General features: G+C 33.7%; 2 protein-coding genes and 1 pseudogene across 2 annotated transcripts; 2 read left to right on the forward strand and 1 right to left on the reverse strand.

Moving 5' to 3' along the window:
- The first annotated feature begins 4,268 nt into the window (after positions 1–4,268).
- Positions 4,269–7,227, forward strand: LOC145070884 (ras-related protein RABE1c). Its single transcript, XM_079017842.1, has 9 exons — positions 4,269–4,520; positions 4,625–4,758; positions 5,455–5,527; positions 5,615–5,715; positions 5,797–5,862; positions 5,927–6,024; positions 6,127–6,189; positions 6,690–6,782; positions 6,870–7,227. The coding sequence occupies exons 2-9, from the start codon at positions 4,686–4,688 to the stop codon at positions 6,951–6,953; spliced, it is 651 nt and encodes a 216-aa protein (XP_078873968.1). The 5' UTR covers positions 4,269–4,520; positions 4,625–4,685; the 3' UTR covers positions 6,954–7,227.
- Positions 7,228–9,199: 1,972 nt separating this feature from the next.
- Positions 9,200–11,173, forward strand: LOC145070882 (uncharacterized). The gene is made up of 5 exons (XM_079017841.1): positions 9,200–9,382; positions 9,489–10,062; positions 10,164–10,573; positions 10,652–10,750; positions 10,835–11,173. The coding sequence occupies exons 1-5, from the start codon at positions 9,252–9,254 to the stop codon at positions 11,043–11,045; spliced, it is 1,425 nt and encodes a 474-aa protein (XP_078873967.1). The 5' UTR covers positions 9,200–9,251; the 3' UTR covers positions 11,046–11,173.
- A 1,197-nt stretch (positions 11,174–12,370) lies between these two features.
- On the reverse strand, positions 12,371–12,829 carry LOC145067305 (zinc finger protein ZAT11 pseudogene; annotated as a pseudogene).
- Positions 12,830–17,523: the final 4,694 nt, after the last annotated feature.

Below are 17,523 nucleotides of genomic sequence, written 5' to 3' on the forward strand. Positions count from 1 at the left end.
AATTGAAGAACCATAGGCAATTGTTAACCGTAAGACTAAGAAGTTGCCACGCAAGATGGCCGATTTAGTTCTTGTGCGATGGAAACATACGAATAAGCCATATCTCACCTGGGAAACGAAGAGTGACATGATGAGTCGCTATCCGCATTTGTTTGCTGATGTATGATTCCGGAGACAGAATCATCCTAAGGGGGAGATAATTGTAACGTCTGTGTTTCTAGGCTAGGCATTAATGATTTTATTCCTTGGTCTTTTATTATTTTATTCCTCCAAAGTCGGATACAAAATGCCCGGATTAGTTGGACTAAAAATGTTAGATTTGTTTTTTAGTTGGAAGATATAATTTAAAATAGGAAATTACATAAATGGTATTGTTGTTTTTAAAATAAAGTAATTTTTTAAAAATGTTAAAACCGCTACTTAGTCTTTATGGTTAGAAAATTTTGCAGTCAATTTCGATAACTCTGTTTTTAGTCGTAGACATTTGACCAATTTTTCGTCTGATCTCATTTCTTCATCGTATGAGAATGTTAATATTAACCATGATGTAATAGTCTAGGCCAACCTTTGTAACTTGTTTTGAAATAATAACATGTATTATTTGATTATTATGTGTTTTATGCTTAATTATTATAATTTAATGAATTAATGGTAAAAATAAGCATCGAAGATAAATGTTAGACAAACCTAATATCTATGAAGAAAGTTACAGTGGTTGAAATAAGGATTCCGGAGATATAAAGGATACCAAAATCCGAGTTATAACGAAGGAGTTATGACATGTCGAAGTTTCACGACAGAACCGTCAAGACGCTGTGTGACGTAAAAAGTGAATTTACGGTAAAATGCTTTTTAGCCTTAACGATCTAAATGAAAATCGTAGTATTCGTTAAACCAAGAATTTTCATAAAAAGAACATCCAAATCTGACTTTGTATGAGGAAACTATGATTTTTTTAAGTTTCAGTTTAGCAGTAGACAACTAAAAACTCGAATTTTAGATCGAGTGATTTTTAGCCGACACAACCTAAACAAGAATCGAAGGTCTAGTCAATAGTAGCACAGCGGTAAAAAGACATACGAAAACAGACATCGGATGAAGAAGTTATGAATTTTTAACGGTTTTTCCTGTCCTGGTCTGTTAAAAATCATAATATTAAAAATAAAGTCAAAATTAGCCAGGGGAGTCTAAACGAAAGTTGTAGAGTATAATATCGTCTACGCGTGCATATAAAGAACGGCGAAAACGGAGCTCACATGCGAAAGTTTTGAATTTTTGAAGTTTGGGGCACAAAATCCGAGAATTTTCGCAAGGACTTGGCCAAGGTTCCACGTCACCCACTCCTCACAGGCGCCCCGTGTCCGACGCGTGTCACTTCCTTCTCGAGTTTGAAGCGTGATCTAATCAGCTGCTACCGCATGTTGCTTTGGTGGTGAGCCCTCGCATTCGACACCTGGCCCCTCACATGCGAGCCGCGTGTTCTCCTTTCCCCCTTCGACCGAAGCCTCACACCCTATATAAAGGGAGGTGTGAACCCTCCCGGTTTTGGTTGGATTTTGCACACCTTTTCATTTTAAACCTTCTTTCAAGCTATTTTACATCCCCCGAAGCCCCGGTATCATATCCAACACCCGAAGAACGTTTTGAAGTGCCCGAAGACCTCGAGAAATTTATCTTTTCGGTTTGAAGCTCAACCTTCGCAAGACCCGGTTTTTTCATTAAAAGCTCCCGGTTTCATCGGAAACGATCATTCTAAGAAACGAAGTGCTGCCCGATTATCGTTAAATCAAGTGAGTGTATAGTTAGTTTCATCTTACACATATATATGAAGTATTTTCTATAAAATACATGCTATGTGTATATATATTGTTTGTTTATTTGAGATGGATGTTGAATAGATGTTTTATACAAGTTTTAACTGTATATGTATTTTTATCTACAAATATGTTGGGTAAAACATGGGTAGATGAAATAGTTGATGTGTGATAAAATGATGAGAGGCCTCGATGTCGATGTTGTTGTTGTTGTAGTCATCTAGCGAAGTATAGATGATGACCACGAACCTTTCTAGACAGTCCAGTGGAACGCTAGCAGGCTCGCAACCTGTAGGTGTTAGTGAACTATATGTTCGCTGGTGTACTCCATCCCCTTCATGGTTGCCTTAAGGACATGTATAACTGAGGAATCCCCTTAGTAATAATGTCCATCCCGATGATGATCCTTAGGCTAGGCCCCTTATGATAAGTGTGTTAGGGACGTAAAGTGATGATAACGAGAACGGATAATAAGGGTTATTGTTGGTTGATGAAATTAATAAGTTTATTGTTGGTTAATGAAATTAATAAAGTTATTACAGGTAGTGGACCCAAAGATAGTTTGGATGATGAAGAATGATTTTTGGATTATAGACAGTAGTTGTAAATAACTGTTGTAAGACTTATGATGTACTGTTTATACTTTTGGTATGTGTCAGAATATGACATCCTGGGGTTTTGATATATAATGAAAATACATATTTCTTTAAGAAATGTTTTGATAAATTTTTATCATGTTTTGTTTTGGCGATAAATTCCGCAATATCTTTTAAAAGATTACTCTGATTTAATTTTAAAAGCATAAATTAAATCCTTCGTATTCCCACCGTCAAATAAGTTAATAAGCAATAAACTAATAAGCTATAATCTAATTTATCCAAACACACCCTAAACATCTTGTTCATTTTATTATATTATTATTATTTTTTTAATTTCTTTTACGATTTTATTCCTTCAAAGTCGGATACAAAATGCCCGGATTAGTTGGACTAAAAATGTTAGATTTGTTTTTAGTTGGAAGATATAATTCAAAATAGGCAATCACATAAATGGTATTGTTGTTTTTAAAATAAGGCAATTTTTGAAAAATGTTAAAACCGCTACTTGGTCTTTATGGTTAGAAAATTTTGCAGTGAATTTCAATAACTCTGTTTTTAGTCGTAGACATTTGACCAATTTTTCGTCCGACCTCATTTCTTCTTTATATTTTTGTGTTAATCATCAGAACTTTATTCATACTTAATTCAATTCTAATCCCATAATTCTCTTATCAAGTTCATTAGCTGCAAATTTGATTGTTGTTTCATAGACCGTGTAAGTTACACGAGAACTATAATCGATAACAAATCGGACAAGGAAATAAACATTAGCAAAAACATCATATTTATTTATTTATTTTTAAATAGTTTTAGTTAAAATTAATTATAAAAAGAAATAAAAACGTTTTATATATAAGTAATGGACAACTACACTACAAATTAAAAATGAAAATCTTCAATAAAATTTTAATATTTTGGGTTAGGTTACGGTTACTTACAACTTTTATTTTTTAACAGAAAAGTTCTGATTATTTTATATTTTGTCAAATTAATAAAATAACCATAATTTTTTTTCCATTGGTATTAAATTGTAAACTAAACTACAATATTCATAATTGATCGGAGATTTTCCTATTAAAAACTATAAAATCTTTCTTTAAAGTTTTTTAAAGCGAGGAACTAAACAAAAGATTCTAAAAAGCAATGTATCATTTTTGAGGTTTTGTATAGGCCTGACAATCGTGTCGTGTTCGGGTTGGCGTGTCGCGTGTTAGTGGGTCAAAATATGCCAACCCAAATACGACCCATTTAAATATACAGGTCATGTGTTGGCGGGTCACGGGTTGACGGGTTTGGAACATAAATCAATATATGACCCACCAACCCATTTATTTATACGAGTTCACAAGTTGGCGGGTTTGTGGGTCATATTTGGGTTCATGGGTCCGAATTTTAGATATTTAATTCTTAAACATCCAAATGAAAACTAAAAACATTCATAGAAACATGTTACAAACTTAGCCTTATAGGTTACGACTTATGACATTAGACCATCCACCATGAGTCATAATGTCGAAACATTCAAATGATCTATGAATAAATGGTATATATTATATAATACTTATTAAATATTAATACTTGATACATAAATACATTTAAAAATAAAATAATTTTTTTATTAACAATATAAACAGGTTGGCGGGTCAACCCGTTTATTTTTTGAGAAACCCATATATGACCCGTTTAATAAACGGGTTGGCGGGTTAGCGGGTTGATGAGTTGAAAAACTCAACCCAAACCCGTTTATTTCGTGTCGTGTCGCGTATCGTGTCGCGTGTCAGTGTCGAAAATTGCCAGCCAGTTAAATGTATAAACACTCTACGATAAGCACACGGTTATTCCTGTGACCCGTCGCTTAGTTTCCATTAAAACCGACAGCTGTCTACGTTATAATCTTGTGCTCGTCAACACCGGAAACTTTCTCTGTCGCCCTTGTTCTCTCCCCCATTTTTGCTGGATTGCGCAGGGACTGACCGGCGTACTCTCCTCAGAACTGGAAACAGAGAAGCGGGGCATCTTAGCGCAACGTCATATAGTGGATTTATTTTCCTTAATAACATCCGTATCTCGATCTTCAATGGCGAATCTTTGATCGATTTCCGATCTGGTGCGTGTGTGTATCCTGTTGATGGCGTATACTCTCAATTAGATTTCTTAATTGAATTTTTTGTTTCTAATATATGAATTTGTCTGCTTTGATTATTTCTGCAGATATAAGTGTGTATATACGCGTTTTTTAGGGTTTTTTCTTCGACTTCATTTTGATTCTTCGATGGCTGCTCCACCAGCAAGGGCACGAGCAGATTATGATTACCTTATTAAGCTCCTTCTGATCGGTGATAGCGGTGAGTTTTTGTTTCATCATATCATATCTACTATTTATATTTGAATAGCGTTGTATCTGGATTATATGGCTGTATGCTCTTGAAATTGGTTAACCAATGCTTATGGTGGAGTGTTAGAATAGTTGAATGAGATTTTTGTACTAATTTAGGTTGATTTGGTGCACTTTTTTCATATAGGGTTTGTTTTTGTTGGAATGTTTGATCTGCTAGTTTTTTGAGTTGGTTGAGTAATGTGCTGTTGTAGTACGCAATAGTGTTCTCATCACATGAAGACTCAGCTTACTGTGAAAGAAAGCATTTGCTTGCTGATGCGTTAATGTTATGTTTGTGGTTGAGAGTCTACCTTTTTCTTAGTTTTCTAACTGGTGAGTGGCTCTCCAATTGAAGGCGATGATTTTGAACCAATAAAAATACAGCATGGAGAGGCTAGAGAGAGAGCATTGAAAACGGATTCACAACATTGTCATTTTCACATGACACTGTTGTCATGAACACGTAAGATAGTAGTTAGGAGAGGAGTAACGAGAAATGGAGGAAACTAAAATACACTTCCTTGTATAATTTGTATCCTAATTCCTAAAGATGTCACACATTTTCTTAATTGTTTAGAATACATTTATGTGTTATGAACTTATGATGCATGAGTCTATGTGTGTGGTAACCTAAATATCAGAGCTGAATTGTAATTAATTACAGGTGTGGGTAAAAGTTGCCTTCTTTTGCGTTTTTCTGATGGTTCTTTCACCACTAGTTTCATCACTACAATTGGGTGAGTTAATTTCTTAACTACTGTATTAAAAATTAATTTGTTTTTATTTTTTTTAAATATCTTAAAAATCCCAAATTCTTGATACAGTATTGATTTCAAGATAAGAACCGTTGAACTCGATGGCAAACGGATCAAACTCCAAATTTGGGACACAGCTGGTCAAGAACGATTCCGAACCATCACAACAGGTTCAGATTTTTCTCATGTTTTTTTTTTCAGATTATAATGCTATGTTATGTAATTGACGCTTTTACCCCTCTATACTCCAGCTTACTACAGGGGTGCTATGGGAATTTTATTGGTGTATGATGTTACTGACGAATCATCTTTCAACAGTAAGTTCTTTTTTTAACCTTATAATGAATGACATGTTGTTGACAAATCTCTTTATATATCCAGACATAAGAAACTGGATTCGCAACATTGAACAACATGCTTCAGACAATGTTAACAAGATTCTTGTTGGGAATAAAGCTGATATGGATGAAAGCAAAAGGGTATGCTAGGGTTTTTTTTATTTTATTTTAATTTTTTTATTATACACGTCAAAAAAACCAAAAATGATGTGTCATGAACTCGTGATCTTAATTTTTTTGTAGGCTGTTCCGACTGCAAAGGGTCAAGCTCTTGCGGATGAATATGGCATTAAGTTTTTTGAAACTGTAAGTTCACTTTTTTAATATCTTTGAATTATCTATTTGAAACGGCTAAAAGGCAATTGAGTAAATTACATTTTGCTTCCTGAGTATTGCTAGTTTTTGCAATTTAGGCCCCTGTTTGAGGTTTTTGTAACGTTTTGGTCTTTATTCCAAGTAAAATAACTAATATTTTGTGGACCAGATTTGCAAAAATCAGCTATACTTAGGGACTAAAAGTCGTCATTTTACTTAAAGCAAGGGCCAAAAACATTACAAAAACCTTATTAGTAAAGGACCAAAATTGCACATGGTAGGGACCAAAATTGCAAAAACCAGCTATACTTATAATCATCATTTTACTTGGAACATGGACCAAAAACATTATAAAAACTTCAAATAAGGACCAAAATCAAAGGGTTAAACAATTTTGGATAAAATATGCAAAAGTGAGCTATACTCAGGGACCAAAGATGTATTTATTCTAGTGAAGAGAACATTGAAAAAGAAACTTGTGTTATTGGCAGAGTGCAAAAACGAACCTAAATGTGGAGCAAGTTTTCTTTTCAATAGCGAAGGATATCAAGCAAAGGCTTTCAGATACTGATTCCAAGGCGGAGGTATATATTATATTATGGATTAAAAGTTAAAACAAGGGACAATTAATGATTAAAATTAATACTGTACTAATTATTTAATGATTGCAGCCATCAACTATTAAAATTAATCAACCAGATGCAACAGCTGGGAATGGTCAACTTGGACAGAAATCAGCTTGCTGTGGCTCTTAAAAAATATGATGGTGGAGTGCTTTGCTTGCTATTCTTCAATTGGAAGATTGTGTTGTGGTAGTGTGTGAAAGGTAGTAGCGTCTTTTTATTTTGAAAAATCATTTTTCTTTCCTTATATAATTTGATTTTGTTTTGACATGGCGATGTGGTAGACGATGTTTGTGTTTTTTTTCCCTGGCCTAATGTGTTATAGCACTAACAATGATGTCATGAAACGATTGTAACTATACTTATTGTGTGGGGGCCTTCCTGTTTCCATATTTTTTTTGAACAACTTCAAGTCTTATTATATATTAAAAAACGCCATAACAACTATAGCGGAAAAGTGTCAGTTTACATTCTTACAAGCTGATTGATATAATTTGGTTTTGCAACCACAAAAACCGACTTAAGATTTAGTTTTCGATTCCTATAAACAAACCATTTATAGGAAAACTCTCAATTCATGTCACAATATTAGTCCTTTATAATCAATCCTTTTGGAGCAGAAAACGATGTTATTCTTGGACACCACATGTGAATGACATCCAAAGCCATCCTTTTAACTTACACATTGTCAATCCAATCTACCACTAACTAACAACCACATGCATCTTGAACATTGACATATAATAAATTCGCAAAGGAACAAACACATATTTCAACAACATTGACCAACCACCAATAGAAAGCATTTCAACCTTCCATGCGTGAGTTTCTTCCAAAATTAAATCATAATGGTTTTCATGTTTGATCCTACCGAAGACCTGTCACCTCACAAAGGCCGAATGCACCCTAATACCATACAAATTTAACTTCTGCAAATTGATCCTTAACCCTGAAGTTAAATAAAAGAAAATTTAAATTGTAAATATTTTTACCTACTAAAATTATAAAAAGTGTCATCATTCAACCATTCAATATAATTTTATTTAATATATTCCTAATATATCCTTAGTGAGATAGTTAAAAAAATATGAAATGATAATATTTGTCATAATTTTAGTGGGTAGGAATATTTATAGGCATAAAAGGTAGAAGACAATTCAATTTCTCTAAAATCTACAAATAGAAATAAGATTGATGATATTTTCCTGTGACCATTCTCCCAAGAAGATAACATCATGTGCATAGAAAAAAAATGAGAGATCTCCAACCAGTTACAACCAACTTTAGCCCCACGATGCAACCTAATGCATATGACATCCTGAATCACCACATGCAATCCTTCCATCGCACCATGTCTCAACCTTATATGAGTAGAAAATTCGTCACAAGGGCTCCATTGACTAGAATATAGGACCTAGTTGATTGTAAGAACTAAGAAGTCCCCAATCCAATCCCTCCACCTCAGGTCCTCAACCATAAATCCACAATGCTTAAAATATGCTCCAAATACCTCACAACTGAGAGAGTCTTGTGGTTTCTCAAAATCAATCTTGAAAACCATCGGATCCTTCTTCTTTTTATGCCACCCCAGATCTCATTGAGCATAAGCTGAAGAGACATATCTACAATCTATCTTCCTTTAACAAATACATGCTGCTCCATGTTGACTAGAGACCATACCATGTTTGCCAATCTATTGGCGAACAATTTTGCAATAATCTTGTATTGCACACCAATAAGACAGATATGTCTAAAATATTTAATGATTATCACGTTAACAACTTTGAGAATTATCGTGACGAATGAAGAATTGTAGAATCTTGCATGTGTTGATTTTTTCTTGAATAAAAACAAAAACATTTGATTTTATAATACTCCGAATACTTCTTTAAAAATGCAAAAATAAACATAATCTTTTATTTGACTGTTTTGAGAAAATATTTTGCATGATGAATTTTGGTCCTAAATGCAAGATGTAGTTGTGTTATGTAGCAAGTATTGTTACCTTTTATAAATCGTTTCATATTATGGTATTTTTATAATTATATCTATGTGACATAAACATTGTTATAATCGAACAAGTTATTGTAAGTAGTAGATATAAAAGTATAAAAGGTTCTGTAAGGGTATAACAAGTGTGATCCAAACAAAGTATATTTTTATGTACGTTTGACCCTATTTTTATGTTATAAATAAAAATGTGGCATTTCAATAAAACTGGGGACAAGTTATGCAAAATGCAATCATTTAGGGGGTGAACTGAAACTAAACAAATCTGCCGCGAAAATTAGCCAATCAAAGTGAGTTATTTGACCCGTTGGTGATGACCCGAGTGTTTTTCCCGCTACTTTTTCTTTCCCGCCGCCATCAAGCTATTCTCCATATAGATATTCTAACCCCTATCTCTCCATCTCTCTCTCGCTGTAGAAAATGGCGTCTCAGAGACTCACGGAGTACGAGCGTAAACGCCTTGAAAACATCAAACGCAACGACGAACTGCTCGCCTCTCTCAAGATCCATTCCAAGCTTGCCGATCTATCAGCATCCGCCAAGCGTAACAGGTATCTTTTCACTCTATACACATGATACAAAGTTAAATACATTGATTCGGAGTGTTTGCTTATGGATTTGTTCAATTGGTGAATCTGTATATGTTATTTTGAACAGGGAACAGACTAAATCTTACAAAATTAGTCCACAGAAGAAAGCAAAATCCGAAACCCCAATTGTAATCCGTAGATCTCTAAGAACCCAAGGAAAAAAGCCAGATTCTCCAGGGTTAGCAGATGATTTCAACGAATCTCCTAAGAAACAAACAACACTCAAATCACAAGTCACGCCTGATAAATCCGCTCGAGAATTGAAGCCGCTTCTTATGAGAGACGTGAGGGTTTCTTCTGAGTTGGATGAACCATTTGTCAGGAAGATTCTGAGTGTATCTAAGGACTCGCCATCAAATGGAGCAAAGAATGGAGTTGGAATGAGGGTTACAGCTTCGATTGATTTGGAATCGATGGAGTTGATGCCAGAGAATATTGCTCGTGTTGTACCTAACAGGATACTGTCAGTTAAATTCTTTCCGTCTGCAGATATGAGGATGGTTGTTGTGGGGAACAAATTTGGGGATTTAGGGTTTTGGAATATCGATTCAGAAACTGAAGATGGCGATGGGATTTACATGTATCGTCCTCATCCAGCTCCTGTTTCATCGATTTGTATTCAACCTTTTTCAATGAACAAGGTACTTCTCATCTATTTCTCTCAAATTTTCTTCTTTTTCATAGATAATCTAAAAACTTAATTCTCTTCAACATCGAGTCATTTTCATGTTACTTGATGCAGATCGTTACATGTTCTTACCATGGTCTTATTCGCACATTAGATGTCAAGAAGGAGATATTTGATCTTACTTATTCCACTGAAGATGCGATTTTTTCAATGTCTCAAAGATCTGATGATGTAAACTCGCTATATTTTGGTGAAGGCCAAGGAGTTCTTCGTGTTTGGGATGAAAGATCTAAGAGCTCATCAATGGCTTGGAACTTGCATGATTCTAGGATCAACACCATAGATTTTAGTCCAGCAAACACCAATTTAATGGTGACAAGCTCATCAGATGGAAGTGCCTGCATTTGGGATTTGAGAAAACTCGGTAAAAAAAGTAATCCTGATTCTGTCAAAGAGATTAGACGTGAGAGGGCTGTACATTCTGCTTACTTCTCTCCTTCAGGCAACCTTCTTGCTACAACAAGGTACAATTTACAAAAATACCCTCATTTTATGATTTTGTTGACTTGTAACTGAAAAAGTGATCTGTTTTTTTTATGTAGTCTTGATGATAAGATTGGAGTGGTAAGTGGAGCAAATTATGATGATGAGTTTTTGCTATATCATTACAATCAGACGGGTAGATGGCTTTCTTCATTCAAGTAAGTTGCTTCTTCTTTTTTTATTGAATGAGTAATCTCTGTGAGTGTTAGTATAAATGACCATTTTGACCTTTTGTCTGTTAGGGGCGTGTGGGGATGGGATGATTCATATGTATTTGTGGGAAATATGAAGAGAGGGGTTGATGTTATTTCTACTGAAGAGAAGAGAATTGTTACTACTCTTGAGAGTCCTCACATGACTGCAATACCATGTCGTTTTGATGCGCATCCTTTGAATCCTGGAATGCTTGCTGGGGCGACAAGTGGTGGCCAGGTTTATGTATGGAGTTTATAGTGATAATCCAACTTTTTTTTTTCATGTGGCTAAAATGTGTATTTTGATATGAGTTATGATATGTGGAAATTGTTTGGATTTAATTTGAATTGAAGATTCTGTAGTAGGAAAGTAAAATTTCTGAAAAATTTACACGTGTCAACATTCAACTTAAAAGGCTAGATGTTGTGAATAAATTTTTTCATTTAGAAAATATAATATTATTTATTTAAAAAAAACCTAAAAAAGGAATACTAAAATTTATATTACTTCGGTTCAAAACCTGCTGTTGCTTATAGATCATAAATTCCCTGGTTCCATAACTAACTTTTAGAAAATTTGGTAGTTGTGGACTTTGACTTTATATTATCTATATTCTATACAAGTTGTACGTGAAGTGTGAACATATGAAATGTATTTATCTAAAGTTTATGCAAATGTAGAATTTTCAAGAATATTAGGATTTAGGGTCAAACGCGCAGACGGCTTTCTTTTATCTTAAGACAAATAAACTCGTTTGGTTTAAAATAGGTTGAGTATATACATCTAGTGCACCAACAGAATTAACTTCCACAAATCTTATTTCACGGCTTACAAAAATTTTAAATGATATAAAATTTGAATTGCTTTTGATGTGTTCATGGTTTACGAAGTTGGTTTTCAAAAAACAATTATTATTATTTAGCTTGAATGCTTTGGATATTTGATCCTCTATTTTCTGTTTAATAGGTGTTATAACTTAAATTCTCATTAGCTTAGATTGATCAGATGTGTATAACATGCTAAACTGATAAATAATTAGCGTTTGTAATAAAAGCTTGTTTAGAAAATGACCAATTTTTATTGACCAAAGTAAAATATAATGGTTAACTATAAAAATGATAAAAATATAATGAATTATATATACTGCCGGATCAAATATGCCCAAAATAAAAAATTGAATTAAAATTGATTTGTTTAACCAAGCATTTGGCTGACATAATGAAATGCGGTAGGTCAAATTGTTTTTCTTAATAAATCTATTATAGGTTTAGCCAAAAATTTGGTACATTTTGGTCCAATTTTGGAAATAAATAAGTTATAAAATCATTTCCAATTTACTAGATTCGTCAATTCTACGTACAAATGACCCGTACGGCGTACATATCAAACATTTCTAGTTTGAATTCAAATCCTTTGAATTATGATCCAATATAATAAATACATACTTTATAAAATATAGAAAAAACGATTAATATACGTGTGTTTTTCTTTGATTCTGCATATTTACACTATCCTCATACCCAAAAATCACAACCTTAAACATTAACTAAAAAGTAAAAAATAAAATAAAAAAATGCCGCGTTCTAAGTAGCAATTCCCGCCGTTCTACCATTACGACTCCAGATCTTGATTTCGTTCTGAAAGGGTGTCAAATTCAAATCCAAACACAACCCTCTTCCGCCGCCGTCAACCTCCTCCACCACCGGCACCGCCATTTTCCTCGGAAAAATCTTCTCCGCCGCCGCCAGACTGTCACGGTGCTTCCGCATGTGACCACCCAACGCCTGCCCAAGCTCAAACTCCAATCCGCAAATGGAACATTCATGCGTCTTAGCCTTTGCCGGAGATTCATCGTTTAATTTAGGCCGTCTGTGGCTTGTACGGTGGCCGCCGAGCGCTTGAAACGACGAGAACTGTTTGTTGCATGTCTTGCAATGGAAAATCCTACCGGAATCTGATCGGCCGACGCGGTTCAGGAGCATCATGCAGTTGGCCATGGCTAAGTTCTCAATTTCTCGATCGTCATCCCAATTTCTCTTCATTTCACCGGTTAATTTCGAAAAATGAATTTTAAGTGTTTGATAAAATTGTTTGAATTAGTTGTTGGTTGTTGCAAGTTGCGACACATATATATACTATTCGACGCACACTCAGAGCCTACTAATGGTTTGATTTCATCAGCGGTGACGTAATTTTGAATTTTATGCCGTAGGTTTGACCATGTTTCTAGAATTCTGAAATCATTGACTCTTACTCGATGAGTGGATTACTAGCCAAAATGAGAAAAAAACAATGAAGAAGTGGTTATCCATGTTAAAATAAAGAAAAAAACTATTTATATCATCTTTAATGATTTTGTATTTCAATTTATATTTTTTATAGTAATTAAATAGTTATATATGATATCTTTTAAAAAAAGAACCAATTTAATTAAAACATTTCTACATGTGAGTGTATCTATATGATTTTAATTAAGGCAAACAATAGTCAAAATGTTTAAAATCATTAAAAATACTTATATTAACCAAAACATTTTCCTTAATTAACCAAAAACTAAAAACCAAAAAAGGACCGAACCGGAATACGAAAACCAATAAAGGTATTAACTCATGTTTCAATGAGATTTTTTTGATACTTACGTGATATTTACTTGATAAAATTATACGGTTTGTTTATATGTTTAACATACTGATGGTAACTATCAAAAAATGTCCATCATCCACAACCATCATTACCACCACCATCTCCTCTTCCTCCTTCAACATGAACCACCACCTTCAACATATATTCCCAAAATTCCAGGAAAAATACAGCTGTCAACGGAACAAACACAACTCTAGTCGACAAAACGCATAAATAATTATTTTAATGGTTGTCACCGTTATTCTAATTTTGTCAAAACACAAGTGACAATCATGTAATTTTGCCTTTTAACTAGTATTATAAATTATTATGATGACTTTTCCAAGGGCCAAATTTACAAACTGAACATAAGTTTAGGGGAAAATTTGTAGTCCGCCATTTTTCTAGAAGAAAGGGACGTACCTCTATGTGAATAGATTACATACGAGCTCTAGTCCTAAATTGACTTTGATACTTTGATATTCATGTTGAATTTTATAAATTTAGTTTTTAGTTTTCCCCCCTTTCCAAAAATATATCATATAAGTATATAACCGTTGGTTAATATTCAATGTCAATACTAATAGGAGAATCTCTACCAAAAAAAAAAGTTAAATACCAATATTCATGATTCAAACTATGATATATACACCGAACACAAGAGTAAAAAAAAATTAAAACTTATTTACCAAATTTAAGTATTAATCAAAGAAAAAAAAATGTTACAAAAATAAGAGTCGGAGAACATTATAGATACTGTTTACATAATGGGTTCATGTCAAACTAATTATTAGGTCAACGACGACGGTGAAAGTAGAAAATTTACACGACTAGACTGAAATTACATAAAAGAAATTCTAGGAAGCCGATTAGCCGAATATCATTTTATTTTTATTTTTTTATTAGATACTTTAAATTAAATATTAGCTGCAAGTTGATGATACTTTTCCTTCTTGTATGAAAACTACTTAATTTTATAATATAACTAATAAACACCATTAACTACAAAATTTATAGGAGAAAGACAATAGACACCTATTAACCCCTTTTATAGGTTCTTTGTTTTTCATATACTGAAGGTCATCCATGTGAAACAGTTGTCTATGGATGTGAAACAGTCGCTATATTTCAGTTCAATGAGATTATGGGGACTGTTGTTGTTTGTCCGGTTTATATACAACACATGAATATAAGACTTAAACTTATAACTTCTAAGCAAGAACACAATTCGTAAAAGGCAAAAACGTTTTATGTATATATGAAAAAAATCCCTCTTAAACTTCAAGCATTCTACTATATAATATACAAATTCATGAATCAAACACCCGATACATGAATCAAGGCTCAAGCTGGCAATCTCCCGGACAAATAAAGCGCCAACTTCTCTCTCGAAAGCGACGCGTTGTTATCCGCCACTTCACAAACCTCAGGCCGATACCCCAAGTCATGCTGATGTGTCACATTCAAAGTCAACTCATCCAACACATCATCTTCCATGTCAATCACAATATTATGAAGGATACAACATGCAAGAACAACTCTAGGTAACCGATGTTTATCGGGTCGCCACATCACTCCTTGAATCATCTTCCACATGTCTTTAAGGCGGGCCAATGCTCTCTGAGCCACCAATCTTGTTGCAAAGTGTCGTTTGTTGAATTCTGATTTTGTTTCCGGAAGATCTCGACCTTGGTAAGGTGTTATTAGCCATGGGAGTAGAGGAAAAGCCGAGTCTCCAACTATGTATTCTTGGAGTTGGGTTTTTTCTGAAAGTTTTAGTTTTGGTCCGTTTAGTCTTTTGTGTTTTTCTGCTAATTCAAAGAAAGTTGACTTTTGGAGTACGGATGCATCGTCCATTTTTCCGGGCCATCCTGTGACTATGTCACGGAACCTCATATCGGGGTCCACGATCGCCTGCAAGAATAAATGTGAAGTTACCAAAATGCCCTTAGCCAGTTTTATGTTTCTACAAAAAAGGGGCCCGTCAGCCGACGTAGGAACCCAATATTTAAAAAAAGAAAACTTTTTAATTACAATATGGATTGTGGGGTCCTTGTAATTAAAAACTTTTTATTTTGTAATTTGGTCTATATGATTCCTTGTTTCATCATTCTTAAAGGATATTTCAGACATTTTACTCTCTCCGGATTACATATTGGAAAATTCAAGCTCTACGTTCCTAAGAGTAAGGTGGTTTAGTGGTATATCTTTTTGACTTAATGTTTTACAAATTTGCCCTTCCTTCACAAAAAAATTTTAAGCATCATTTATCTGGATAACATGTTTGTTTTTTTTTGTTGTAAACTAACTATTGATCTTGTAACTTGTAAATGTAAAAAACCTTGAACTTCTAACACTTTTTTGTCCAAAATCTATCAAAGAGTACATTCGTTTTGCATATTCGGAAGAAAAATGGTAAGTTTGTGATAAAAGTCAAATACAATCGTCAAAAAGTCAACCAATGATGCACAAAACAGAAAATACTAACCTAAAAGTATAAAATGCAAGAAATAGCAACGAATTTTACTCTTATTACCAATATAGGCAATGTACTTTATTTTTTACCACAATAGTAATTCCATAAAAACAAAATTACTATTCTTTACACATAATAACAACACACTTACAATTCCTTACCAATAAAACTTGTAGTAACTTTTCAAGTTTCAGATTATACGTTGCTATCATAGGTTAAAAATGTAAGTATGTTGTTATTATTTAAAAAAATATATATATAAGTAGGTTGGTATTATGAGTAAAAAACAAAGTACATATATATTCACACATACCTGCAAAATCATACTGTGATTGTCCTTACGATCAAGCCAAACATCAATGGATCGTTCAGATGCAGAGAGCAACATCATAATATGAGTGGAATCAATTGCTCCACAACAATTTGGAAGGCCTCTAATATTTTCAAATTTTGATTTAATTTTTGCCATTTCCTCTTCTTTAGAAGGCCATTGGAGGTGGTGGAGCCCGTGTTCTTCAATCGCCTCCACAAACCGCCAGGTCACCTGAGAGACTGTGGAGTGGTTTGTACCAAAGAAGTTGGCTACTCCGATCAAAGAGTCGCCGGAGCTCAGCCTTCTTAAAGCTAAACCCACTTGATCTTTAATGGACATTGATTTCCCATTTAAGAAAATAAAGTTTGATGATTTTGTCATCATTGGTTCGGTTACTAGTGAGCATATGTAGTTGAATGTCTTTCTTGAAACCTTGAAAACTGTCTCAAATTGATCCAGACCTTTTGATGGAGATAATGAACCTGTACAGATGGGTATTTAGGACATTTCATCATGTCTTGTTACATAATGAACTTTTTTTCGTGCTATATTTCAAGATTTTACTCCCTTTGGTTCAAATGTTTGTCATTTGTATGATGTTAATAAGTTTTTAATAGTGTTAGTCATTTAGCTGGTCCAGGAGCATTTAGATAGATAGTGCTTTTCCTTAAATGCCCCTGATTTCTATTTCTCTACATGAAGGAAGTCTAAAGGTTGTATAAGTATAACTTTGTTTAAGATGAATACATATTGGAACACAGGGAAATGGGAATTACAAAGATTTAGGATTTTCTAATTTTTTTATTATTGTTTGTTGATTAGGTAATATCTGAACCTATATAATGGCTTTCCTTAAATTCTCCTAATTTTGTTTTGTAGTTTATCTCCATGTACAAAAGTTTAAATCTCTTTTGAAACACGATTATTGAGAGTTAGTTAGATGATAATATCGATATACTGATACTCCAGTTAGTTGTTTATCCTGTCAATAATCACTTAGCATTTGGAAACCCTTAGGGGAATCAAAGTGTTTACATTACCTCAATTCGATTGCATTTAGGAATTTAACATCACATTCAAGTTAGAAGTGGATGCATAAAATACCCCAATCAAAGACAAATGCAACTTCATCTAGCAATCATAGTTTTAGGTCAAGAACATGAACTACTAGTGTCACAAAAGCAGTAGATTAGGGATTTTTTTTCTTATAAGAATCTATATGCATTTACGATTCAACGACCTAGAAATCAATCATGAAATCGAACATAGCAAAATCCACAAAATCAAATTCATCTAAAGCGAAGATTCACAACTTATCAAGCAAA

This window comes from Lactuca serriola, chromosome 8, assembly GCF_051521515.1.
Source record: "Lactuca serriola cultivar US96UC23 chromosome 8, Lser_US96UC23_V15, whole genome shotgun sequence".
NCBI classification, from domain to species: domain Eukaryota; kingdom Viridiplantae; phylum Streptophyta; class Magnoliopsida; order Asterales; family Asteraceae; genus Lactuca; species Lactuca serriola.

What these genes read in the sequence shown, in the direction of transcription:
- LOC145070884 (XM_079017842.1), top strand. Translation starts at nt 4,686, where the DNA reads ATGGCTGCTCCACCAGCAAGGGCACGAGCAGATTATGATTACCTTATT. An exon ending in CCTTCTGATCGGTGATAGCG is followed by an intron (nt 4,759 to 5,454) that starts GTGAGTTTTTGT and finishes AATTAATTACAG; the next exon opens with GTGTGGGTAAAAGTTGCCTT. An exon ending in ATACTGATTCCAAGGCGGAG is followed by an intron (nt 6,783 to 6,869) that starts GTATATATTATA and finishes TAATGATTGCAG; the next exon opens with CCATCAACTATTAAAATTAA.
- LOC145070882 (XM_079017841.1), top strand. Translation starts at nt 9,252, where the DNA reads ATGGCGTCTCAGAGACTCACGGAGTACGAGCGTAAACGCCTTGAAAAC. An exon ending in AACCTTCTTGCTACAACAAG is followed by an intron (nt 10,574 to 10,651) that starts GTACAATTTACA and finishes TTTTTTATGTAG; the next exon opens with TCTTGATGATAAGATTGGAG. An exon ending in AGATGGCTTTCTTCATTCAA is followed by an intron (nt 10,751 to 10,834) that starts GTAAGTTGCTTC and finishes TTTGTCTGTTAG; the next exon opens with GGGCGTGTGGGGATGGGATG.